This window comes from Manis pentadactyla, chromosome 6 (genome assembly GCF_030020395.1).
Source record: "Manis pentadactyla isolate mManPen7 chromosome 6, mManPen7.hap1, whole genome shotgun sequence".
Classification (NCBI taxonomy): Eukaryota; Metazoa; Chordata; class Mammalia; order Pholidota; family Manidae; genus Manis; species Manis pentadactyla.
The window spans coordinates 118804532-118829053 of NC_080024.1; the positions used below are offsets into that span (position 1 = coordinate 118804532).

The 24522-nt window shown below is 45.9% G+C and overlaps 1 protein-coding gene across 9 annotated transcripts in view; it reads left to right on the forward strand.

Moving 5' to 3' along the window:
• Window positions 1-24522, forward strand: part of ENOSF1 (enolase superfamily member 1) — a 27329-nt gene continuing 2807 nt past the window's right edge. For 3 of the 9 annotated variants that reach the window (XR_008998311.1, XR_008998310.1, XM_036905818.2), the window contains exons 1-15: window positions 1-158; window positions 4553-4661; window positions 8322-8437; window positions 10375-10461; window positions 10838-10864; window positions 13820-13892; window positions 14007-14045; window positions 14452-14534; window positions 15274-15308; window positions 17364-17451; window positions 18767-18901; window positions 20944-20985; window positions 21772-21901; window positions 22178-22277; window positions 24198-24279. Coding sequence is in view for 7 of the 9 variants with exons in the window: in XM_036905818.2 (XP_036761713.2) it covers window positions 75-158; window positions 4553-4661; window positions 8322-8437; window positions 10375-10461; window positions 10838-10864; window positions 13820-13892; window positions 14007-14045; window positions 14452-14534; window positions 15274-15308; window positions 17364-17451; window positions 18767-18901; window positions 20944-20985; window positions 21772-21901; window positions 22178-22277; window positions 24198-24279 (1230 nt within the window). In the remaining 2 variants the exon portion in view is untranslated. Of the gene's footprint in view, window positions 159-4552; window positions 4662-8321; window positions 8438-10374; window positions 10462-10837; window positions 10865-13819; window positions 13893-14006; window positions 14046-14451; window positions 14535-15273; window positions 15309-17363; window positions 17452-18766; window positions 18902-20943; window positions 20986-21771; window positions 21902-22177; window positions 22278-24197; window positions 24280-24522 lie in introns of those variants that run through there. The other 6 variants (XM_036905819.2, XM_036905823.2, XM_036905821.2 and 3 more) reach the window with 6 other exon arrangements.

The following is a 24522-nucleotide window of genomic DNA, read 5'->3' on the forward strand; positions in this document are numbered from 1 at the left end:
GGCCCCACCGCTCCCGCCGCGCGGACCGGGCCGACCCGAGGTGGCCGCGCCGGGGTCTTCGGGCGCGTGGCGACATGGTGCGAGGCAGGATCTCTCGGCTCTCGGTCCGCGACGTACGCTTCCCCACGTCGCTCGGCGGCCACGGCTCGGACGCCATGGTAAGCGCTGCCCGACGCCGGCTGCCGTCCCCGCGCCGACGCCAGGCCCGCTTCCTCGCGGACAGCCCCGCGGGTCCTGGGCAGGATCCTAACTTTGGAACCTATGCTTTTGTAAAGGGACAGACCGGGTACAAAAGTGTCCAGAAACTCTCCTGCTTCCGGATTTTTATCTTTCTGATTTTTCTTTGCTGCTGTGTGGTATTTCTGCTTTCACATTTACGATTCGCATTTTGCTGGGAGTGGTAGAATGTATAATATGCAACAACAGCAAAATGGGTTTGTCGGGTCCCCAGCAGTGACACTCCAGAACGCGCTGCTGGCTTCCTCTGTACTGAGAACTTGGGGTTCGAGGTCATGGATACCAGGAAGCCCGGGGGGGGCGCGTTTTGGATGGTGGTCCTGCCTCGGCCACAACTTGCTGTGTGACCTGGAGAAGGCCCAACCTCCCTAGGCTTCTTGGGCCCATCTGTGAAATGAGAGAGTCACAGTCTGGCTGCGAGACCAGACAGACCAGTTGGAGGTAACTCTGGGTCATGTGAGAGGGGGCTCTCATGAAATTACCTGCAAACGTGGTTGTGAAGGATTTGTCACTGCCAAGAGTTCTGCAAATACAAGTTTTTGGAAGTGCAGTGAAGGCCAAGGACTTTGACTCCTACCTAAATGCTGAAGGGCATTTTTGCTCTCCCACCCCCCACAAAAGGTGTAGGGCAGTGCTTCCCAAATATGAGCACTATGCAGGACTCCTCCCAGCGCATCACCCCTGGACCCTCACTGCTCCGCTCCCTCCACTGAGGAGCTAGGCGCACTAGAACACAAGGCCGCACGAGTGTGGGATGGATGTGGGAACACGTGCTGGGGAGTGAGAAACATTCCTGTTACTGGTGCAAAGGAGGGGAACAGGTGCCTGAGGACCCTTTACAGTGTGATGTTGGCTTTGTAAAGGGATGGAGAGCACACTGATACCATTATATTACCTGTGCTGTTTGTGTTCCTGAAATAGTTGTTAAACATAGGCCTCTTGTTAAAAAATGCTAACTAGAGTTATTACATTTGAAAGAATATCTTTGTTCTGAAATTAAGTTCTTCCAGCTTTTTAAAATCCTTACGTGTCCTTTCTTATATTTTGGTGAATGACTTAAAGAACACACAGTCGGCAATCCTTTGTGGATCTCCAAATAAATGTTTGAAATTTTACTGGCTTGTAAAATCCAAACAACCACCTTTGCCCTCTGAGGTATAACAGTTGTGGGTAAAACACTCAGTCACTGCAAGCATAGGTTTTTCCTCTGTAAAATGGCTATAATAGTATCTGCTTCATACATGTAAATGAGATGCCTGTAAAGAGCCTGACACAGAGAAGTCCATTAATAAGTTTGGCTATAACTACTTTTTACATCTGAGGAGACTGAAGTAGAAGGCCTAGACTTTTCTCTACTTTGAATTTGTGACGTGTTACAGTAGTCTGGTTTGTATAGAATGATTTAAGAAATGCAATCTGTCTCTGAGAGTGAGTGGATTATGACCTCTGGGTTAGGACACATTATCTGACATCTATGGCAAACTCATAAATACTTAAGTATTTATCTTCCAGAGATACGGTGGGTGGTGTGCGCTGATTTTCAAGTGCCTTAGTAGAATGTGCTACTTTGCAATTCTTGGTGGAACTGCTTCTTGTGCCCTCATGGCAGGCTGGGCCCAGCAATTTAGCACTTAGCAGCAGAGTGAGCCTTTTAAATAAGTAGAATGTTTTCATGGAAGAGCCTTAACACTGTTCCCCATACCTGTTAAAAGCAAAGAATTCCAGTTGTGACTTCTTACTGCCCTTTAAGGAAACGTGGACCACTCAGGCCTGGGCATATTTGTAGATTGCTTGCTTGTCCAGGCTTGCAGGCCGGCTCCGGCTGACCCCGGCAACTCCCAGCCATACTTTTCCTCTCCTTTTCCCATTTCCCCTGAGAGGCTGTTGACACCACACCCTCCCTCCTCGGCCCCAGGCCTGCCCCCTAACAGTCAGAAGACTGCCCGAGCCTCACCGAGAAGACTGAACACAAGCGCCCCTGGCGGGTCTCTGCAAGTCAATTTCCAAAGCAGCCCTCTCTGTCCTCCCAAATGAATCCATTCTCCTGTGTCCCCACTGCCACCCCTCCTGGCTGCTGCTGCCCCATTCTTACCCTTCCTTCCTCCAGCATATTCGTTTTCACTTTCTCCTTTTCCCATGGTTCCTTCTCCTCCGCGTGGACAGGGCTTCCACTTTGGAATAGTCCTTACTTGACCCTGACACCTTCCTGCTTCCTCCTGCTTCTGCCCCTTCCCCACCACACGCCAAATTACTGGTCCTGCCTCTTGCCTCTGTCCTTCACATTTCCTTCGTCCTTAATCTGAAATCGGCTTCTGTCTCCTTCGTTCACCTGTAGTCACCCTTGTTATTTCTGCCCCAGCCAGACTGCACGTTCCCAGAGCTGCTCCGTGTACTTGGCCAACACCTGCCAGGTGTCCCAGGTGTCATCTTGGCCTTCCCGCCCACCGCATGCCCAGCTGCCATCTGGACACTGCCCGTTGGATTTCCCACCTTCATGCTGGACATTGGCCATCCATCTCCAAGCACATGTCTTCCTTACCCTGCACCCCCTCCCGATCCTTCTGGGATCGTTTGGCCACGGGGCCCAACAGCTTCCAGTCGCTTTTGGCTCATCTCTTACTTTTGGTGCTCCTAGAAGGCGTCAGTGAGAGCTTCCCCTCCACCAGCTCAGCAACTGTGCTCGGGTGGTGAATTCGTGGTGTCTGCCTGGGAGCGTTATGTCCCAGCTTCCTCCTCAGGATCCCAGCGGCCAAACTGGGCCGGTCGCCAACCCTGGAACACACAAGTCTTTCCTTGTCTGCCCCTTCACTGCCTTCAGGGCCACAGTTACTCACCTGAGACAGTCTCCCCTCCCAGGCCCAGTGTGTCCTTCCCCCATCACAGAGCTCCCCAGCCTCCACTGGGCAGTGCAGATCCGGTTTGTACCTCCTCCAGGTCCGGGCGTTCAGCTGGTAGTCCCCTCCACCTGGCTTTCCTAGTTTGCCCCTCTCCCAGAGACTTACCCCATTCTGCCTGCCCCTTAGTACCGCAGTTCCATAACCATGGCTTCTGAGCTGTAACTTTCTCAAGAGCACAGGTGTCTGCACCCCCCGGCGACCTGCACAGTGTCTGACCTGCCGCTGGCGCTTAGCAGCGCAGTTGCTCCACAGGCCTGTGAGTTGCAGCGTGCCTCCTCCCCTCCCTCAACGTGGGCACTTCAGCCTGCCTCTTCACATTCCGTTTCTGTATCTGTAAGACAGGGACGGGAGCACTTGCCTTATGTGTCATTGTGAGGATTAAATTAAATCATGGAAAGCTTTTTTAATAGAATGCCTGTAAAATAAATATTGTGTAATAATAACAGAGAAATGAGAATAAATTGTCATAGACCTATGCAAAACTGTTAAATAGCTGCACCTTACATTCCTATTAATGCATTCAGGACTTCTACCTGGCTTTTGGGGGTCTCCGTCATCTGCCCCCACACCACCTATCTAATCTTGTCTTAATTCTCTTGTAGACCAACACCTTCACTTCTCTGCCTCCCAAGCTCTGGATGTCCTGTCACTCTCCCTTGCCTATATCACCTGTCCCGCTGCCCGTCCAGATGTCTAGTCATGCATATTGGCTTTTTCTCCCCACTGTGTGAGAAAGTTCTAGAGACAGACTTGTTTTTTTACTTCTCCATCTTCTGTATCAAGTAATGTTGAGTTGATAGTAGTCAGTCAGTGAACACTATTAAAATACTGTTTGATAGTAGAAAAATAGTAGTTAAAAATAGTAAAGTAGATAGTAGTTAAGTAGTAAATAGAGAGTAGTTAAAAAAAAAAAGCAAAGCAAAAAGTGGATTGATTTGTCTTAAAGCTTTAGTTCTTTATTTACCCCAGAGATCTTGAACTTATGCCCTCTTTCACTACATTGCAGTCGGAAGAAGACAGTTGCTCTTTTATCTGCATTTAAGATAAGTCCAGTTTTGTGTAAGAGCTTTCTGAAACCTGGGCTTGTTCAACTTGAAGCTGCTTGTGAATGGGCTCTGTTCAAAGAGCTGACAGAGCTGCAGGCGAAACTCCTGGATTTAAAACTGAGCGGGACATCAAAGGTGACATAATTGCAGACTGGCAATACAGATGTACACATTGCGCTTGTTCTGATACTTTGACTCCTTTGTCCACTCAGAATCCCTACGTTTTCTTTGCATGGCATTGGGATTCCACCACATTGGAGCACTTCCTGCATATCCCCTGTTGCATTTTCTATTCTCATGTGATGTCGTTCTCAGGATTACCTTTGGATTTCTCATGTTTGTGTTGTTTGGTGGGGGATATTTCTCCTGTAGCACACAGACCCCGACTACTCGGCTGCCTATGTCATCTTAGAGACTGATGTGGAAGATGGACTCAAGGGCTATGGCATTACCTTCACTCTGGGAAAAGGCACTGAAGTTGGTGAGTTGAACATTCCCTTAAGCCTCCAGAGTGCTTACTGTTCACTTAGGTTCCAGTTCTGACCTGAACCTGTGACCTTATTTTCTTCTGTATTAACAGTGTTTGAAGTGTGTAAAAGCAGGCTTTTATGGTTATTTATTTCATTGGGAGAAATTTGGGAAAAAGGAGCAGAAGTTGGCCTCTTTCCTTGCAGTCATGGATAGACTGCAGGAGAATCCTTGAATCTCCTCCATCCATTTCTCTGCAGAACTTTGAGAACCTAAATCAAACGAGGGACTGAGGGACATGAGAAGGGACAGATGTGCACTCATATAGCAAGGCTTACCATGCTGTGCCAGTGAGCCTACTTTTCAAACTGTTTTACGCCAAGTGGTTTCAAGTTCACTGCTCTTCATGTCTGAGAAGGCCTTTGGCTCTGCCTGATTTCAGAAGAGTAGATTGTGTAGGATGCCCCTGGGCCATGAGGAAGGCACACTTCCCTCTAAGCTTGGTGGTGGTCTTGAGACCCTTCATTTTGTAGACATAATGGAAACGGAGGCCCAGACAGCTGCTGAGCTAATGAGAACCTTCTGACTACCTGAGGTGCTTTCTGTCCAGAACATTTAAATACAAATTATTTGTTTTTTCTGGAATACATAATCCATGCACAGGATACAAAAGTCAAGAAGTGCAAGAAGATGACCTTGCCAGATTAATTTAAATGGATCATTAGGTGCCAGGGCCAAATGGTGACAGGGAAGGAAGGGAGCAGATTCTCCAACTGTGTGGTAATGTGTTTATTCTCCCCGGGGTCGCTGCACTGTCAGTCCTCTCTTAGCTGTAGAGTAGAAATCTTGCCCTACTGTAAGATTTTAATACTGTCAAGCAGATAAAAGGAGAGAGAGGGTGTGTAGGACAAGAGAACCTTTCTTGAGCTTTAAGTGGAAACTACCAGGGTGGCCGCCACTCCAGCTCTTCCCAAGGCTGGCATCAATCGTGCTGTCAGCCAGGCCAGCAGACATCCCTCAAGTGTCCATGTGCCAGTCCCTCTTCCAGGCACTGGAGAAATAATTTTAACAAGAGCAAAAGAAAAGGGAATTCTACATACAAGGAGAAGGAACGCACGAACTTCTCAGGCACACAGACATAAAGGAAATGAAAGTTCAGCGTGAGAAGAAATATTTTCTAAAAATGGTTGCCAGTTACAGGGAGAGAGGGTTGGTTCATCATCCAGGAGAGCCAGGCACAGCTTCAGAGCAGAGGGGAGGCTTTGAGATGAGTCTCCAAGGAGAATTAGGAATTTGCCCAATAGCAGGAAGAGACTCAGCCTGATTCCCTGCCCACCTCCCCATGAAGTCAGCTCTTTACTGTAAACACTTCCCCAGGCAGTGACCTCTGACTGTGATAGGTTTGTGAGCTGCATTTCAGGTTCTCCTGTGACTTTAATTATCTCTGGTATAAGTTTGAGCACTTTAGGAAGCTGCTTTCTGTATACTGCAAACCATACAGGGTGGCCTCTAAAGGTTGCATAAAACTCAGGAAGCTCACAACATACATATAGGACAGGCTTTTGGAACCACTCTGTCAACAGCCGAGACTTTGAACTTCGCTGACTCGAGCACCCAGGGAAGGGACCCTGTGCCCTTTGTGTGCTCACGAGGACAGCTGCAGGGCTCTCCTCCTCGGCTGCTGAGGCCAGGGCTTCGCGACCTTCACCAACTTCACCCCCGTCCATTCCCACCCCCACCCAGCACGGGTAAATCAATTCCCATCTCTCGTGCCTCTAGTAAGTGATGTAGTTGGCTTCCGCCCTTTGCAGACCATAATACACAGGATCCATTTTCACTCTAACCCTGCCACATATTTCAGGTGACTCACTGCAGTCTCACTGAACGCATTTCATTGTATTCCCATTAACGTGGAAAAAAATTCCATTAGCTCATCATAGTTCTCCCGCAGCCTTTATCAGCTTACTTACCTAATCACTCTTTTAGGGTCAAAAAGAGAAAAAAATAAGGCTTTCTTCATTACTATAAAGAGAATGCATGCATGGGGTGGGGCAAAAGACTGGGAGGAAGACAGGGAGGGAGAGACGGTTACGGTTTTTTTTTTTAATGTATGGAATTGACCAATACAATTTTTAAAAGGAAAAGAAAAAGATGAAAAAAGAATTTTTCAAGAGATTAAAAACAGTCTTACAGGGTGACACTAGCACTCGGCTAAGACACCCACAGTAATCCATAGGCTTTACTGACTTGCCCTTCCTGGGCTCATTTTGAGTGAGAAAAATCTACACGCTATAGATGATTGGTGTTGCTTGTGTGCCTCTTTGAGCCATAAGAGATGAGATCACCCTCAACTTGGTTAAATGCATTTGCCACTGTGACACCAACCAGGGTGTGCTCTAGTCAGTGATTCCCAGCCAGCAGCTCACCACGAGATGGAGATCTGTTGTAGATACTGATACCTCTCTCTGAGATGCTGACTTACTCTTCAGATGTCTTTAATCCAAGAGCACCAACCATCACAGACTGAGGAAGAGTCTGTTTCCTCAAAAGTCTGGTGAATGAATATCTAAACTGGGATGGTTCTGTGTCCCATTAACAAAAGCCCTGGAGAACCTAGAGTGGCTGGTCCAGCCCTAAATGCTACATATGAGAGCAAGTGCAGTCATCTGAGAGCTGTCCCACATAAAAGCCTGGCAAGTCCTGAGAGCATGTTTCAAATACTTGCAAAAACATCTTTCTCCTAAAATCTGACAGGTAGTAAAATTGTACCTCTCCAACTATCCTATGAAATGACTTGAGAATTTTAATAATGAAGAAACGACAACACCAAACAACAAGTTCATAAACATTTTTTATAGCAAATTAATTTCGGTGGGGCTAAGTTGATAACTTGATTTGATTACTTTGGGCATTTACATGTAGTGTAAGTGTTGTATAGAATGAGTGAAGAATAGAACAGTCTTTCCTATTCAATTTGTTACTTTTTTCCTCTGAAATAACACAATAAGGGTTTTTAAAATAAAACAGCAAAAGTAAATAATTGGTGGTAATGCTGATCCAAATTAAATTTAATCTTCAAATTACTTAGGAAAAATGTACTATCATAAGTAAGTCAGTAGTAAGAAATTTAATGTTTATGAAAAGTGTTTTCATATACTTTAACATTTTACATGTATTGTGCTAACTGCAAATTCATTTCATTTCATCTTTAACAGTGTGTTATGCTGTGAATCCAAGATTTCCTGTGCTTGACAAAAATGAGACATTTCTTTTTTCTTCTTCATCTTCTTTTTTTTTTACTCACACTTTAAGTCAGTGAACAAGCAAGGTTTGGTTTTCCATGACTGTCCAGACACTTTACAAAGTGAACAAGAGAGTAGTTTGGAAACATGATTTAAACTTTCAGATCTACAGTTTTGTGTTTCACATGGCAACCATTCAGAATGTGTTTGCTGTACTCAGGAATTAAGTTCTGTATGTTTAACAATTAGTGTATTTGTGTGATACTACCTATGACAACCACAGAAGCCATATTTGGGGCAATTTTTAAAAACATATGCCTTTTGTATTTAATTTTTTTTCATGAAATCCACACATTATTTGTGGTGCTTTCATATCTTACTTTGTTGACTTCATACCCAAACCTATCAAGAATTAAATCCTTGTTTACTAGTTGTCTGTGCTGTGAATGCCCTTGCCCACCATGTGCTTAACAAGGACCTCCAAGACATTGTTGGTGACTTCAGAGGCTTCTACAGGCAGCTCACGAGTGACGGACAGCTCAGATGGGTAAGGGGGCTAAAACGTAAAATGCTTCTATAAGTAATGTTACTAAGGTCTAACATGTACATTATGACAGATGTGAATAGAGACAGGCTTACAATTTTAAGGTAAAACATTTTACTCAGAAAAATTAGGGCTTGAACCGTTCAGACCATCTGTGTTTTGAGGTAATTAGTTCCTTTCTGTGAGAGTTGGATGTATTTGGATCCTGAGAGTGGCTGCCCTTATGTACCTCATCTCTGCTCCCCGAGTGAGAAGTGGTTTAGACTCTCTAGAGGGTAAACTACTGAATGGCAGTCTTTTTGGGGGAGAGATAATATGGGTTATATTGGAGTTGCAGGAGAAAGTTATTAAGAACAAGTTAAAAAGATAGATCCTAGAGCATCTTTCATGTATTTAAGTCTGTATTTGAACCCTAAGTTCACGGCATCAAAAAAGTGAGGTTCTAGAGAAAGGATTCTGTCACACTAAGATCAGCCCCATCACCAGGACCTTGCCCTTGGCTCTGTCTTTCTCTGACTCTGCTCAGTCTCCCGGCCGAGCACAGAGAAAGGCACCAGGAAATACATGTTCCATATTGCCTCAGCTTTCAGCTTTAACTTTCTGCAAAGCAAGTGGAACTTGCTTTTAAGGGCATCCCTTGATGACCAGCGAAGTCTGGGATAATTTAATAATAATAAAAAATATGTTAGTAATTCATATTCATTTCATACAGTAATGCCTATAACTCATTGAATAATGTAAGAATCCATGAGTCCATTCACATAGTAAACAAATACCAAAAGAAAGTTTATCATTACAATAGAATAGAAAATACAATATGCAATATATAATATAAAAGGAATGATAACATTAGACATTCACAATAATGCAGCCATCATAGCTATAATTGGTTGAGGCAAGAATCATCAATGGATGCAAAATTTGGGGGCAGTATTACTCTCCTCACTTAGAGAGGGAACACGGGAACCTCACAGAGCAGCAGCCTAGTGGACACTAACTCACCCAAGTGCTTAAAGATGATAGCTCTAAAAGAAACAAAACGATATCATTGCTTACCTAGAATATATGCCAAGAATGTATAACCTGAATGTGATGAAGGAACTCCAGACCGACCCATGTTGAGGACCTTGTCCAAGTCCATTGGCCTGTATGCTTTAAAAATGTTAACTGCACTTAAAAACAAGAAGAAATGATGTTCTAGATAAAAACAGACTAAAGAAACATGACAGCTAAATGCAATATGAGAATAAAATAAAGTATGTTATTGGGACAGTTGGTGAAATTTAATTGTGGGCTGTCCTTAAGGTACTAGTATTCTATCAATGTTATAGTCCCTGAATTTGATCATTGTACCATGGTTATGTAAGAAAATATCCTTGTTTTTAGGAACCACACACTGAAGTATTTAGGGTTAAAAACGTTATCTGCAACTTACTCAAATGGATCAGGAAAATAAATTTTATATATATTATATAACATATTTTTTATTTGCATATATCTATGTACATATATATGTATATCTGTGTGTGTGTGTGTATATATATATATTCAGAGAGAGAGAGGAAATACACAGGGTTTTTTTTGAGGTACATACAATAAAATGTACAAATCTTAGAGTACCGCTTGATGAATTTTGACATCTTTACATACTCATGTAACCATCACCCAGACTGAGATACAAACATTCTCACTAATTTTTTTCCCCTTCACCTAGTTCACCCATCTCCCATCCCCCCTCCCATGGTAACTACCAGTCTATACAGTACTGTTTTGTACTTATTCTTGTAACTCTTCTATAGCTTAGAAACAATTTTTTATTTAATGTTTAACATCTGAGTTTCCATTGCTGCCTTTTAATTCTTGAAATGTGTCTCTGGCTCAGAGACCTAAATAGCTTTTCCATTTCTAAGAAGTGGTGGTATGTTTTGCTTCCTAACCAGATTGGTCCCGAGAAAGGTGTCGTGCATTTAGCTACAGCAGCCGTTCTCAATGCCGTGTGGGACCTGTGGGCGAAGCAGGAGGGAAAGGTAAGTCCTCTAAGGGGCACGTCTGTGGCCTGTGCCATAGTGCAGCACATGGCAGAGGAATGAACCCCTCCTCTGTGCACAGCCTTCTAAACACGAAAGACAAAATACAGCGGGACCCAAAAGGAAATACAGAGAATTGTTTGATTTTTTTCCTCCTTAGAGATATTGGCAGTAGTTAGGACATGTAGAAAGAGGTTAGAGGGGGCTAAGAAAGAAGTGGGAAGCGGGCAGCAAAGGAGAGGGGTGGAGGCAGCATTAGGGATGTGGTGCGCAGCTGGGCAGGGGTTTGGGAGTGGTAGTTGGCATTTACTTTCAGGAAAATAATGGATATTTGACACACATGTTTTACTAATCTCTTCTTGTTTTTTCCTTCAAGCCTCTATGGAAGTTACTTGTTGACATGGTAAGTAAATTCTTATTTAGTATATTTCATATTAATGTATATACAATAAAATGCACAAATCTTAGTGTACAACTTGATGAATTTTGACATGTGTATACACTCATGTAACCATCACCCAGATCAACACATCACACATTCTCAGTAATTTATTTCCCCCCTTCACTTATTTCACCCATTCCACACACCCCTCCCCTATGGCAACCACCAGTCATTCTCTGTGAGTAAGAGTCTATTTATGGTTTGTTTGTTTTTGGCTAATTTTGTTTCTTAGATTCCACACATAAGTGAAATCAAGTTGTGTTTGTTTTTCTCTGTCTGACTTATTTCACTCAGCATAATACCCTCTAGGTTCATCCGTGTTGTCACAAATGGCAAACTTTCATTCTTTTTATGGCTGAATAATATTCCACCATATATATGCACTACCTCTTCTTTATCCATTCATCTATCCATAACATTTAGGTTGCTTCCATATTTTGGCTATTGTATATAATTCTGTAATAAATATTCAGAGTGCATATATCTTTTCAGATTAGTGATTTTGTTTTCTTTGGGTAAATTCCCAGAAGTAGAATTACTGCTTTGTATGGTATTCCTATTTTTAGTTTTTTTGAGAAACATCCTTGCTGCTTTCCCTAGTGGCTGCATCAATTTACAATCCCACCAGCAGTGTATGAGGGTTCTTTTTTCTCCACATCCTTGCCAACACTTGGTATTTCTTGTCTTATTGATATTAGCTAATCTGACAGGTGTGAGGTGATACCTCATTGTGGTTTTGATTTGCATTTCCCTGAAGATTAGTAATATGGAACATCTTTTCATGTGTCTGTTGGCCATCTGTATGTCTTCTTTAGAAAAATGTCTGTTCAGGTCCTCTGCCCATTTTTAAATCAGATTATTTGTTTTTTTTGGTGTTGAGTTGTATGATTTTTTAATATATTTTGAATATTAGCCCCTTATCAGATATATCATTTGTGAGTATTTTCTCCCATATGTCAGGTTGCCTTCTCCTTTTGTTGATCTTTTCCTTTGATGTACAGAAGCTTTTAGTTTGATGTAGTCCCACTTGTTTATTTTTGCTTTTGTTTCCCTTACCTGGGGAGACATAGCCAGGAAAAAGTCAAGTAAATTCTTAATCATTATAATTGTGTCTGTGAATGAGATGGTTTTCACAGAGTACTTGCCTTTTGATAATCAGTAAATATATTCAGGACTCTCTATGGATCACTGTAGTGATGATAAAACAAAAAACCAGAAAAGTCTAATATTCCTTTTCTGATATTTGAAGTAATAGCTGTGCATATACAGGCAGGGTGGGCCAGTGTGAAGGGCTGAGTTCAGGTCCTGCCTTCCCACTGTGGAATTTTCCCACACAGTACAAGTTTTCTGAACTTCTGTTTCCTAACTAAGAAAATGGGATAATCATAACTTCTCTAGAAATCTCATAGAACTGGTTTAAAGACTAAATGAGAAAAGTGCTTCACAAACTTTGAAGAGCACAATATTCTTATTAAGATACTATGCTGTCATTTTGATGCCAAAAGCAAGTGATGGATCAGACTGTTGTGGTCTGTGCTGTATGATTCCAGAAGGAAAGGAGCCAAACACTGAATTCTTAAGATATGTTCCTTGCTGTTTCCTTCCCCTTGACCTGTGTGCAGCAAGGATGAGCGCCTGGCTGCTGAGGAGAAAAAAATTATGAGCAAGTTAAGGGGGCGGAACTTCAGACCCAGACAGCCCTGGCCTTGAGTCTGGGCTCCACCGCTTACTGGCTGGGTGACCTTGGGCATGTCACTTAACCTTTCTGAGCACCAGCTGCTCCACGGTGATGCTTTGGATTGTCGCTAGATTTCTGGTAGTCAGCAAATGAAGGCCCTGTTTCATTTGGTGTGACCATTAAGGAAAAACAAAAAACACCACGGCCTTGAAGACTGTTGGGCCAGCAGGCATTGTCTCTTTTCCGGAGGAGAGTGAGGGCAGGAGGATTTCCTGCCATCTCTCTGACGTGGCTGTGGGTGGCTTTGGGGGCACCATCTGAAGGGGAAGACAAGGACTTGTTGAGCCATTTTCAGGCTCAAGGTTATCCCCTAGAGGGGTGTAGAAGGTGATCCCCAAAAGTGAAATCCTGCCTGTGGACTCTTCATTCCTTTGGATCCTGTTTGCTGTTTCAATGCCAGTAGTCTTAAGAGAAGCAGAATCTTAGTGTTGAAAGAGCTTTTATAATTTTTAATGGTTATAGTTGTTGCTATTGGTTACAGTAAGACCTGAGTGGGATCAGAGCTTCCTAGCTGACTGTTAGAGCAGGGCAGGGAGGGTGCCAGCCAGAGGCCCAGCTGAGAATGTTGGATTTCCCAGTGTGGCCAGAGCACTGAGCGTGGGACAGCAGGAGGTGGGGAGAGGACAGCCAGAGATGCCCAGGGTGAGCTGGCATGCTGGGCACTCTCATATTTAATCTGTCTGCTCCTGTCAGTGAAGTGAATTGTCCCTACTTGGCAGGACAGAACTTGCCTAAGGTCTGATAATGCAAGGTGGGTATAGGGTTGGCAGCCTTCTGTCCTCACCTGCTGAGCTGCCCCAGGATCATGGTCAGCCCTGAAGTGTGCAGTGCCACCAGCTGCTGTTCTATCCATTTAGCTTCTGCTGAGGGCTCAGGCATGCCAGGTGCTCCTTCCAGAAGCAGGGGGGATTGGAATGACCAGAGCCTAGATTTTGAGAGAGGGGAGGGTGCTGGTGAGGGAGTGAGGGCCCAGAGAATGAGGGCCTGAGGACTTTGGGAGGTGATGACCCTCTGAGGGAATCTACACTGAAGAATGAAAGAATCAGACATTTTATACACAAACCCCCAAAGTGCTTTCTGGGAAGGATAAGTCTCATGTGTCAGTGTAAGCAGATCCTTAGAAACATAATGTGCTTGTGAATTAATTTGTGCCTTTTCCCCTTCTGTCCCACTGCCAGGACCCCAGGACGCTGTTATCCTGCATAGATTTCAGGTACATCACCGATGTCCTGACTGAGGAGGAAGCCTTTGGTGAGTCATCCTCAAGTGATGCCCCTGGAAGCCTCTGGCGCCTGCTGATGTGTAAATAGCACAGCAGCATGCTTTGTTGTCTGAGAGAGTGATGATGCTTTTTATTTTTTCCAGAAATACTGCAGAAAGGTCAAGTTGGTAAAAAGGAGAGAGGTGGGTTGTGAGGAAATTTCCTTCATTATTTTTGCTGTCACTGTCCACTTTGGGGTGTCCTTGCCCTTTGGGGTTCGCACTGTCTGCTCAGATGCCCCCTGCCCAACAGTCAAGCCCTCTGACAGACGGTTGAGTCTGGATGAAGAAGCCTCCTAGCATGACTATGCAGGATGGCCCTTGGCCACTGGGGTGGCCCAGGAGGCTCTCCTGAGCCCCTGGATTTGACATCCTCAGAATCTGCATGGTCATGAATGCAGCCAGGGGGCTGGACTGGGCGCTGGGTGCCTGGGAAGGGTGGGTCAGAGAACAGCTGGATTCTCAGTGGGCGGCAGCTCAGCTATGGGCAGTTCTAATTCTGCAGGTCCCTGGAAAGCACAGAATGTCCACAAGTGTTGTGTTTCCACAGAGGAGCAAATGCGGATGCATGGCTACCCTGCCTATACCACGTCGTGCGCCTGGCTGGGGTACTCAGATAACACACTGAAGCAGGTGGGCATTTGAACTTCATTTTGTAGGCAGGGTTCATATTCCTGGCTTTCTGGAATTTTCTCGTTAGCCTATCTAAGTCGTTATGGATCCAAGGCCTCATTCTGAACATACTTGAGCAAAAGTAAAGCCACTCATATTGTGGATCTGGGACCCTGTGACCTCAGGACCTTGGGTTCTGGAAGGTGACAGTCTGATTGCCAGGCAGAGGCAGCAGAGTAACATTGTACAATGTCACATAGCTTCCTCACTGGGAAATGGGGGAATAATATTATCTTGTGAGTGTTTCTAAGAATTCAGATAAATGCTGTAAGTTGCGTGGTGCTCAGAGCACAGAAGTTGGCATGTGGCATGTGATCAGTGTGTGGGTGATGTATCACTCCTTCTCATCCTGCTGCACCTGCAGCAGGGAGAGAGAGAGACTAGTTCCAGTTCGATATTCTTACTTCCACTAGTTCTATGGGTGCCATAGAATTTCCTTGCTTTAAAAAGAGGGCTATCAGTGCTCCATTCCCCTGCCAAGAATGTTGTGACAATTAAAGAAATTGTTCCCATAGAGATGAGGAGAGAAAGTCTCTCTACAAGTACAAAGAGTTATGGTCTGCTGGCTAAGCTGTTTTTGCTCTTAATTCAACAACGCATGTTCATGCTACAGCCGTAGTGTTTGTGAAAACACATCAGAGGGGATGGAGGGGCCCTTTAGACCAACTCTATGGTGAGGTCTGTGCTCTTTTCCCCACAGCTCTGCATGGAAGCCCTGCAGGACGGCTGGACCAGGTAATTTATTTGTGTGGTAATGAACTTGACTCTCCCAGTGAGCAGCCCAGGGAGGCTGCTGTGTTGGAGTGGAGTCAGGATCAAACGGCACCAGAGAGGCAAGATTCGGTCAGGGGTGGTCTGTGTATGAGACCATAACAGAAGCCCCAGGGTTCCATCTCCAAGGAGGAGGTGTGGGTCCTAATTAGAATCCTAGAACAGCAGAGCTGAGAGAAGCCTGGCCGTCTCCTGTCCAGACTACCCACCAGCCCTGCTCTCCTGCACGGTTATGGACTTGGGCATCCTGGGGGCTTCCTCTGGGTAAATTGTGCTTGTCAGTGGTCATGAATCCTGATGCAGTGCAGGACACAAATGGACCATCCCACTTGTCTGGTCATTATAAATCTGTCAGTGCAGCTGAAGGTGGCACATTCTGCTTGTAATTCATCACCAGCTCTCTGCTTGACTTCCACTCATGTTTAGCCACCCAGCCTCCTGCCTCTCAAAGTATAGTCTGTGGGGCAGGAACATCAGCAATCCATGGGAGCTGGTTGGAACTGCAGAATCTCCAGCCTTGTCCCAGACCTGCTGCATAGGAATCTGCCTTTTAACTAGATCCCAGGGTGGTTTGTGTGCACTCTAAAGTTTGAGAGGCAACGAATTCTTGTTAACTCTTCAATGTTGTGAAGGGTTGGGTTGGAAGAACTTGAAGGAAGCAGCATGAAGCAGTGGAAAGGGAATTAGGATTGATGAATTTGGAATTCACATCTTGCCTTTTTCCCTCATCTGCAAGAACTTTCTGTGTGATCATGGGCAAATTGCTCAACCTCTCTGAATCTCATTTTCTCTCTATATAAAATGGGAATAATATTAATTCATGATTCTCCTCAAAGTTACTAGAACATCAGAGTATCTGCAAGGGTGCGTGGTTGGGATTCACACCAGCACCCAGTAAGCACCAGCGGCCCCTCTCCTTCCACACACCCTGGATGGGCAGATCCATCAGACCTGGTGAGTCAGAGAGGGCAGGGAAGCGATTTCGCAGGCCTCTCAGCACAGGAAGTCCAGCATCCCGAAGCTGAAGCTCCCACCTGGGACTGGAGTGTCTTCTTTAGTGTGCTTAGTGCTGAACGGAGGTGAGAGAAGAGCAACAGATGCCTGCATGTGCAGCGTCTGTGAGTTGTGGGCCCCACGGGAAGTGGAGGAGGACCCTGGGCAATCCATGCAGGCCTCCCCATGGTGGTGTCACTTTCGGGGCAGTGCCATTCTCGGGCTGACCATCCTTTCTCCTGGTCATGGTGTAGGAAGTAGAGGCCCAGGTCTGGGGAACAGCTGGGCAGCAAAACAAATCAAGGGAGCTCCCCGCAGGGCCCAGCTGTGATGCACAGGAGGGGAGTCAGGATCAAACGGCACCAGAGAGGCAAGATTTGGTCAGGGGCGGTCTGTGTGTGAGACCGTAACAGAAGCCCCAGGGTTCCATCTCCAAGGAGGATTCTCCTCAAATTTACTCATGAATCATGAATTGAGGATTCTCCCCACTGCTCTTCAGGTATGTGGTGCTGCGGCTCTTTACTCCCCAGCCTCTGGCTGCTGCCCCATGGGGCCCCTGGGGCCCACCTCTCACTGAGCTGATCTGGGGTGAGGCCCTCTAAGACCAGGCAGATGGAGGCATTATATCCATCATACTCTTTGTGTTCAGATGTAACAGGATGGCTCTCCCAGCTCCCCTTCCCAGCCTTGCTCTTCTCTTCAGTTCTGACTGTGGCTTTTCATTCTTAATTCCTTTTCATGGCACAGTGAAAACTCACTTAATGTTATTTAAGGATCTAACTGCTTTCTCGGTTCCTTAACTTGGAGTCAGCAGGCAATTTAGAGTTACTGCTCTGATACAGAGTAAAGAAAGTATGTTTTCAGGGTTATTTTCCAATGACTTGTCTGAATACTGGGATAGGGCATGAGGTCCCTAAAAAACATGACCTGTGAATTATTGACAGACAGCCACTTCTGCAGAAAATCCAGGTGTCTTTGCCAAGTTAGGGAACAGACCTAAAGTACCAGACCAAATTCATTTTATAGGTTTAAGGTAAAAGTTGGTGCTGATCTCCAGGATGACATCCGTAGATGCCGACTCATCAGACATTTGATTGGACCTGAGAAGACGTTGGTAAATATCCCCTCCTACCACTGAGAAATAAGCAGCCTTGTACAAAGCTGTTGTCCAGAGCCAGAATACAGCTGGTGCCAAGCACAGATTGAAGACTTTGTGAATTTTTAAACTCAGTGTCAGAGGAAGTACACTTTGTGATCTTGCAGTAGGCGAACTCTTAAAAAAACAAACAAACAAACTGAGGGGGCTGATAGTTTTTAATTTCTTTATTATGTAGGACTAAGACCAGGGTTAGGGATTGTTCCTTCTTGCCGGCATAGATGCACCTGAGCAAACAAGTCTCCCATTGGTGCCCCAGTGTGTCAATCATTTAATCTCCTTTCGTCACAAATACGTAGGTGGGTAGGTGGGTCTCAGGGAGCCGTTGTTGAAGAAATGCTGGAACTTTCGCTGAGGTCAATGTAAGGATCAGTCATTCCTGATGAGTGTTTTGTAGAGCACTTCTCATGCGTCAAGTATTTTCATGAAAGTCACAGCGAGGCAGTCTGTGTGTGAGACCATAGCAGAAGCCCCAGGGTTCCATCTCCAAGGAGGAGGTGTGGGTCCTAATTAGAATCCTAGAACAGCAGAGCTGAGAGAAGCCTGGCTGTCTCCTGTCCAGACTGCCCACCTGCCCTGCTCTTACCCACCTGGACTTGTAGAGAGACTTTCTCTCCTCATCTCTATAGGAACAATTTTTATGAAGATTTAGAGGCATGTTTCATAACTTAAAATAGAAGTTTGAGTCCTCAACGGATCAGAAGTCCCATTATTTATACATGAATTGATGCTACTTTTGTCTTATGAGATCATCCTGATCCAAATAACTTAGGATACAAATTGATTCTGGGTTACGAGCACAGCGTCCTGTGAGAGAACTCTTACCACTTGGCACATTCTGCTAGAGATACCCTTCCCTGTGTCTGTCTTCTCCAAGTGGGACATGTTGCAAGTGGAGGGCTCCTTTTCTTGGTCTCTGACACCCAGCTGCTGGCTTTAGGTGGGATCACAGCATGCAGTGAGGCAGGGCCTTGGAGTGAGAGGCCTGGACTTGCACTTGCCATTTACTTGACTTTCTGTTCTTGAGCAAGTTACGTAACTTCTGTGCAGGTTAGTTTCCTCTTGAGCCAAAGTGCCAGTTGGCGGCTGCTGTCTGGCTCCTTCTGCTCTGGCTGAGTGCTGGGCCTCTGCAGAGGCAGTGCCAGGCTCCTGCAGGGAAGTTTGCTCAGCGTTCGGTGGCATGGAGTGACAGCCTCTCCTCCTGGGAGCCAGGGCCCTGCAGCAAGCTCAGCACCAGGCGGGCCTCACTGTCAGGGTCTCTGCCTCCTTGCAGATGCTGGACGCCAACCAGCGCTGGGATGTGCCTGAGGCAGTGGAGTGGGTGTCACAGCTGGCAGAGTACAAGCCACTGTGGATTGAGGAGCCAACCTCCCCTGATGACATCCTGGGACACGCCACCATTTCCAAGGTAGAGAAAGTTCATTGCTAAGAGTTGAAAGGCTACCAGCAATCTAAAGGTTAATAGACTCATACTTTGTAAATATAGAGAGATTTATAAGTTAAAAGTTTCCATACTTTGTAAATATAAACATCTATTAAAATATTTTACTCACCCAAAATGAAACAAAAAGTGTAGGTTCCTCTGGTTGACTCAGAAGAAAACGTTTGCTTAGCTATTGTCAAGGTCAGGCCTCCCCAACAGGAGGTTGCCTGTCTGTTTCTCTAGAGCACTTGCGCCAGGGCACTTCCTCCGGAAATCCACCCAAGTTAGGGGGCCCAGCATCTCTCCCTTTTGGATTTAGGAAGAACCTGATAGGTCAGAACATCTAGAAACATCCTGTCTCACAGGGAGAGCCTCCTGTTAGCCAAGTGTACAGCACTGATGTATAAAGCCAGGAAGCCTGGTGTTTCATTTATAAGGAGAACTATTAACTTTGGGAGCACAGGATTTTTGAATCCTGTGACCAGAGCAAGCTCCATGAGTGGCCATATTCAAGCAAAGGCTGCTGGATGAGTGAAAGATCAGGTAGGAACTGATCGTGGGATTTGACTGTGTGGTGGTGTCAGACCAAGATGGCCCAACGCGTCCATCTGCCTGGGGAGATGTCCCTGCTTCTGGCACCAGATCTGTTGTGCCTTTAGCCTCGTCGCTCCCCTGGTAGTGCATGCACAGGTACCGCCAGCACGGGCCTTTGACCCCGTACTGCACCTGATAACCCTGTTCCCCCTGCTGTGGCATGGGATCAGGGCATTCCTTTGGCTTATAGCCAAGTCCTACCTGCCTAGGAACAATTTTTTCTCCCCGAGATGACTCGGCATTGCTATACTCTGCCTCATATGTGCTGATCTTACAAATGTCACTCTGAGGCCAGTCTTAATTCCAAGTTCTAGAAGGGAGATCTCTATGTGTCCTCCATGAAGTCACGGGTCCTACTGGGATGTGCGGTGGGGGATCAGGGGCCCTTCCTGTTACTCTCAGTAAATCAGCCTATGATCTCCTTGTGTCGAACCCTCCACAAAAGCCTGTATTTAAGGAATGCCCTCCACTCTGCCCACCACACACTGAGAGTGTGTTAGCTGTTAGTGTCGCTGCTATTACTCCTTAAACAATGAGAAGACCTGCCCGGAGAAACCAAAGATGCCCACTACAGTGTCAGTAGCACTGCAGCCCCCACGGGGCTGAGGGCGCGGCCTTAGCCCAGGTGGAAGGGGTGTGAGCTTCAGGTGGGAGGACAAAAAGCAGCTGTGAGTTAAGGAGAAGATTCCAGCACCTCGCCTGGTTAGGAGTTCACCAGGGGAGGAGTGAGCTCAGCCTAAGCCATAAAGTAGGATCTGAGGCCATGCACTGTGCTTGAGGGGAGAGGGTTCTAGAATAACCACTGCAGGGGGGTCATCAGGGAGACCACAAGAAGGGAATAAAGGGAACAATGACCTGTGGGAAGGAGTCAGCCATGGACTGGACCCTTGTGCATCTGTGACGAGCCACTACTGAGTGACTGTCTCCCAGTTCCACACCACTGCCTGGGGCCCCAGAGAGGAGGAGGAGGGCCAGGCACACTTGGCAGGCATACTGACTAGAGCAGGGGCCAGGTTGCTGCAGGAGAGAATCTGCAGAGCCTCCCAGGAAGGGAGCTGATGGCAAGCACTGGCTCTCCTCTGTGTGCACACGGCCACCTGTGCACACATGTGTGCCACCCATGCGCACACACGCCTCCTGTACACAAACGTGTGCCACTCCCCATGTGCGCACCGCCCTCCCATGCACACACCACCCTCCTGTGCACACACGTGTGCCACCCCCTGATCACACATGACCTCCTGTGTGCCCACGTGTGCCACCCCTTGTACACATATGGCCCTCCTGTGTACACACACATGCTCTGGACCGCCTTCTGCTACTTCTTAAACTCAGCAACAGCTCTAAACAAACAGCTCTAAATATTTTTAAACATTAGGAATATCAGTTCAGAAACTTAGGAAAATAACATTAGGTTGCCTTATATTTTATAGGCATTGGTCCCATTAGGAATTGGCGTTGCCACAGGAGAACAGGTAAGAGACATCTCCTTGGGGTCAGTACACACTGGCCACCGACTGAGGACATGTTATTTTGAGTTGGGAAGTTTTCTTAATCTTAGAAACTGGATCATTTTACAGCATTTCATTAGAGTCTAGAGTTCAATGTAGTAAAAAATTTGTATATTTTTCTGTAATGCACAAGACTAAAGTCATTTATCTTTTTCAAAGTGTCTAATAGAAATTTAGAAGGCAGCAATTTAAAGGTGCTATTGCAAGGGCATAAAATCCACTGGGCAGTTCTAAGAGAGCAGCTTCCAAACTAAGTAAACATTACTGCATTCCCTTTTTGTGCTTATAAATGAAGCACAAGTGCCTGCCAAAACCTTCGGCAGTCAGCCCACAAGGCAGAGCCGTGTGAAGGCACAGATTCTCTGTTTTTCCAGTAAAAGGAGCAGCGCTGTTCCGCTACGGTTGTTTTGTCATCTGTGCCACCTGCTTGTTGCTATCACCATATTTCATCCTAATGCTTTGCTTCATTTCCCACTTGCCAGTCGCTGTGATGGTTTTTCTTTAATAGATGGCGAGTCGGTGTGACTTTTACATGACTCATTGTTCCACTAGCAGATTTGTAAAGGAGTGGAAGGTCCCCAGCCTGTAGTATCAGGCCTTGCCTTATGCCCAGGGAGAACAAGGAACACACACAGTCCCGGCTTCCTGAAGGCCACTGATGAATGGCTCGGAATTGGAGCGTTGCCGGGTTTAGAGATCCAGAAGGCCAAGAATGACTCTTCTGTGGTTTTATATTAATTCTATTTCTAGTGCCACAACAGAGTGATATTTAAGCAACTTCTACAGGCAAAAGCTCTGCAGTTTCTCCAGATTGACAGCTGCAGGCTGGGAAGTGTCAACGAGAACCTCTCAGTGTTGCTGATGGCCAAAAAGTTTGAAAGTAAGGGCTCTGTTGAGCTGAAAGCAAACCTCCATTTCTGCACCCCCTGCACACCTGTGGTTCCCTCTGTAATTTGTCATTTTGTTTTTTTCTGACTCTCATTTAGTCTTAATCAGGGACTCTTTCACAATTTTCATCCTGAAATGTCATCCCTAAATATTAAAGATTTAATCACTTGTGGGCAACAAGGAACACCACAAGTCCTCTTCCACCCACCACCCACTCCCCCTCCCTGCCCTACTCGGCATTAAAAAGAAATGTCTGTTTTCATTTTAGTTCCTGTTTGTCCCCATGCTGGTGGAGTTGGCCTCTGCGAATTGGTTCAGCACCTGAGTATATTTGACTTCATATCAGTTTCTGCCAGCCTTAAAAACAGGTCAGTAATGTGGCATTAACATCAATAGTGCCCCTCAATCCAGGCCAGATCTTTTAAATTCTGCTCTTGCCACCAGAGGCACTAAGAACCCTGCTGTTGCTCTATCCTGTGACCCAGAGTGTTGGCTCTGCTCCCACTTCTCCACATGGAGCAGTAACAGCGGAGACCTGCAGTGAATAGGGTCCTTTTCCTTTGAGAGGACGGGCTGCTGGGAGAGGACTCACTTTGTTTTCTAAGTACATGGGGTGGGGGTGGGGAAGTGTTGCAATCATATGGGACTCAGAATTCCTTCATCAACTAGCTCCTGTTGACTTTCTAAAGCCATGCTTTCATCATATGTATCTTCCCTGCTTATGTCCAATCTCCTCTTCCCAACATTGGGGTCTTCCATGATCTGGATGCATCTTTCTTTCATTCCACCTTCTCAACATGCCCAGGTGAGCTTTAAATTAAGATAGTCTCCTTGCAGCCATCTGCACACAGATGGCTTTATTGTGCTTTCCTTTCCTTCTGGAATTAGTGTAGACCAGAGAAAGCTCACTAGAAGTATATAGTGAAAGCACAGAAGAGTGTGGGAAATGCAAACACAAGGAGAGTGCAGGAGAAGTGGGCCTGTGAGGGCACAGGGGGGTGCAATTATAAAGGAATGGTTTCTTTCTTCAGCTGGGTAGTAAGTAGACAGAGGCTGCCTTGCAATAAGCCTAAAATGTTTATCCCATAAAAAGTGAGTATTCCTCAGTTCTTCTGCTTTTGCCACCTCTAATTTCCTGAAGGCAGACCAAGGGGAGGTTCTGAGCAACCTGGAAAGATCCTGCAAATGTTGAGGGATGAGAAAAAGAGGGTCAGCCCTGAGCAGTGTACTGTGGGTGGGTGACAATGCCTCATGCCACCCTCCTGAGGACAGATCCCATTGCTCAGCATGCCACTGCACAAGAACAGTCCCCAGGCAGACATGTGCTGTCACACCTCAACACCTGTTTGTGGCTCTGTGGAACAGCCTTACCCTGCTCCTTCTTCTGTGGCTTGTTCCCTAGAATCAGCATAGCACATATCGTGGTTACTTAGTATCTATGCCACTGAAACCAAGAGGCTACCTGGCCGGTTCCCTTGTGTATCCCTGGCACTAGGCACAGGGCTGGCCCATTCCAGCTGTTCATCAGCCAATAATTAAGGCAACAGTTAGGACCCAGGTCAGAAAATGAAAGTGGGTGATACTGTATCTAGACAGACTGGTCTGATCCTGAAACCTGCGCTCTTCTTCTAAATCATGTGTATCTGTAAGGGACCTCAATTGGTGATTTTAATCTATTCATCTAACTTTTGGCTAAAGGCACCCAAATAATCCCAGATACTTAAGGAATCTAAATTGGTGCCTTTTGGGGTCACAAAACCTATATAGAGCTTTGACTTATGTTAGGATTATGTCTTGATAAGCCCATCCTAAGTTTAAAATGCATTTAATAAACTTAACTTACTGGACATGAGAGCTCAGCCTAGCCCATCTTAAACATGTTCAGAGCACTTACATAGGCAGGCAACATCTGACGCAAAGACTGTTTGGAAATAAAGTGCTCAGTGTCTCACATCGTTTATTGCCTGCTGTATGCAGTGAGAAGCAGAGTGGTCACATGCAGGATACAGGATGGTCACCGATGTACGGGCTGTGCACCCTCATGGTCATGTGGCTGGCAGAGAGCTGCGCTCGCTGCAAGATCACACTGCGTGCCAGGGGCCCGGGAAAAGATCCAAATTCAAAATTCAAAGTATGATTTCTACTGATTGTGTGGTACTTTGCATCGGAAAACGTGGTATCAGCCAAGCCTCCACCCTTTCTTCATCGTGGTGCTCACCCCTTTACTCTAACAGTACTCGTGAATTATCTTACGGCATTGTTGCCCCCATCTGATTCCTTCCTCTTAGGATGTGTGAATATGTCGACCACCTGCACGAACACTTCAAGTATCCTGTGGTAATCAAGAACGCCTCCTACATGCCTCCTACGGTGAGCTTGGCCAGGGAGGCCTCCGCGAGGAAGCACGCGCCGAACCCCTGCGTACTTGTTCTCATGAGCCAGACCCTGGAACACAAAGCTTTGTCTCCTTAGAGTTTATTTTCAGTATCTAGAAACTACAAATGGCTCTTTAGTAGTCACCGCAAATTCTCAAGGCTTGAAGGTCAGGGTTTGGGAGTGAAATTGCCGCTGACAGGGTTTCTCTAATGCCAGCCTGTTCTCACCAGCTGAGAC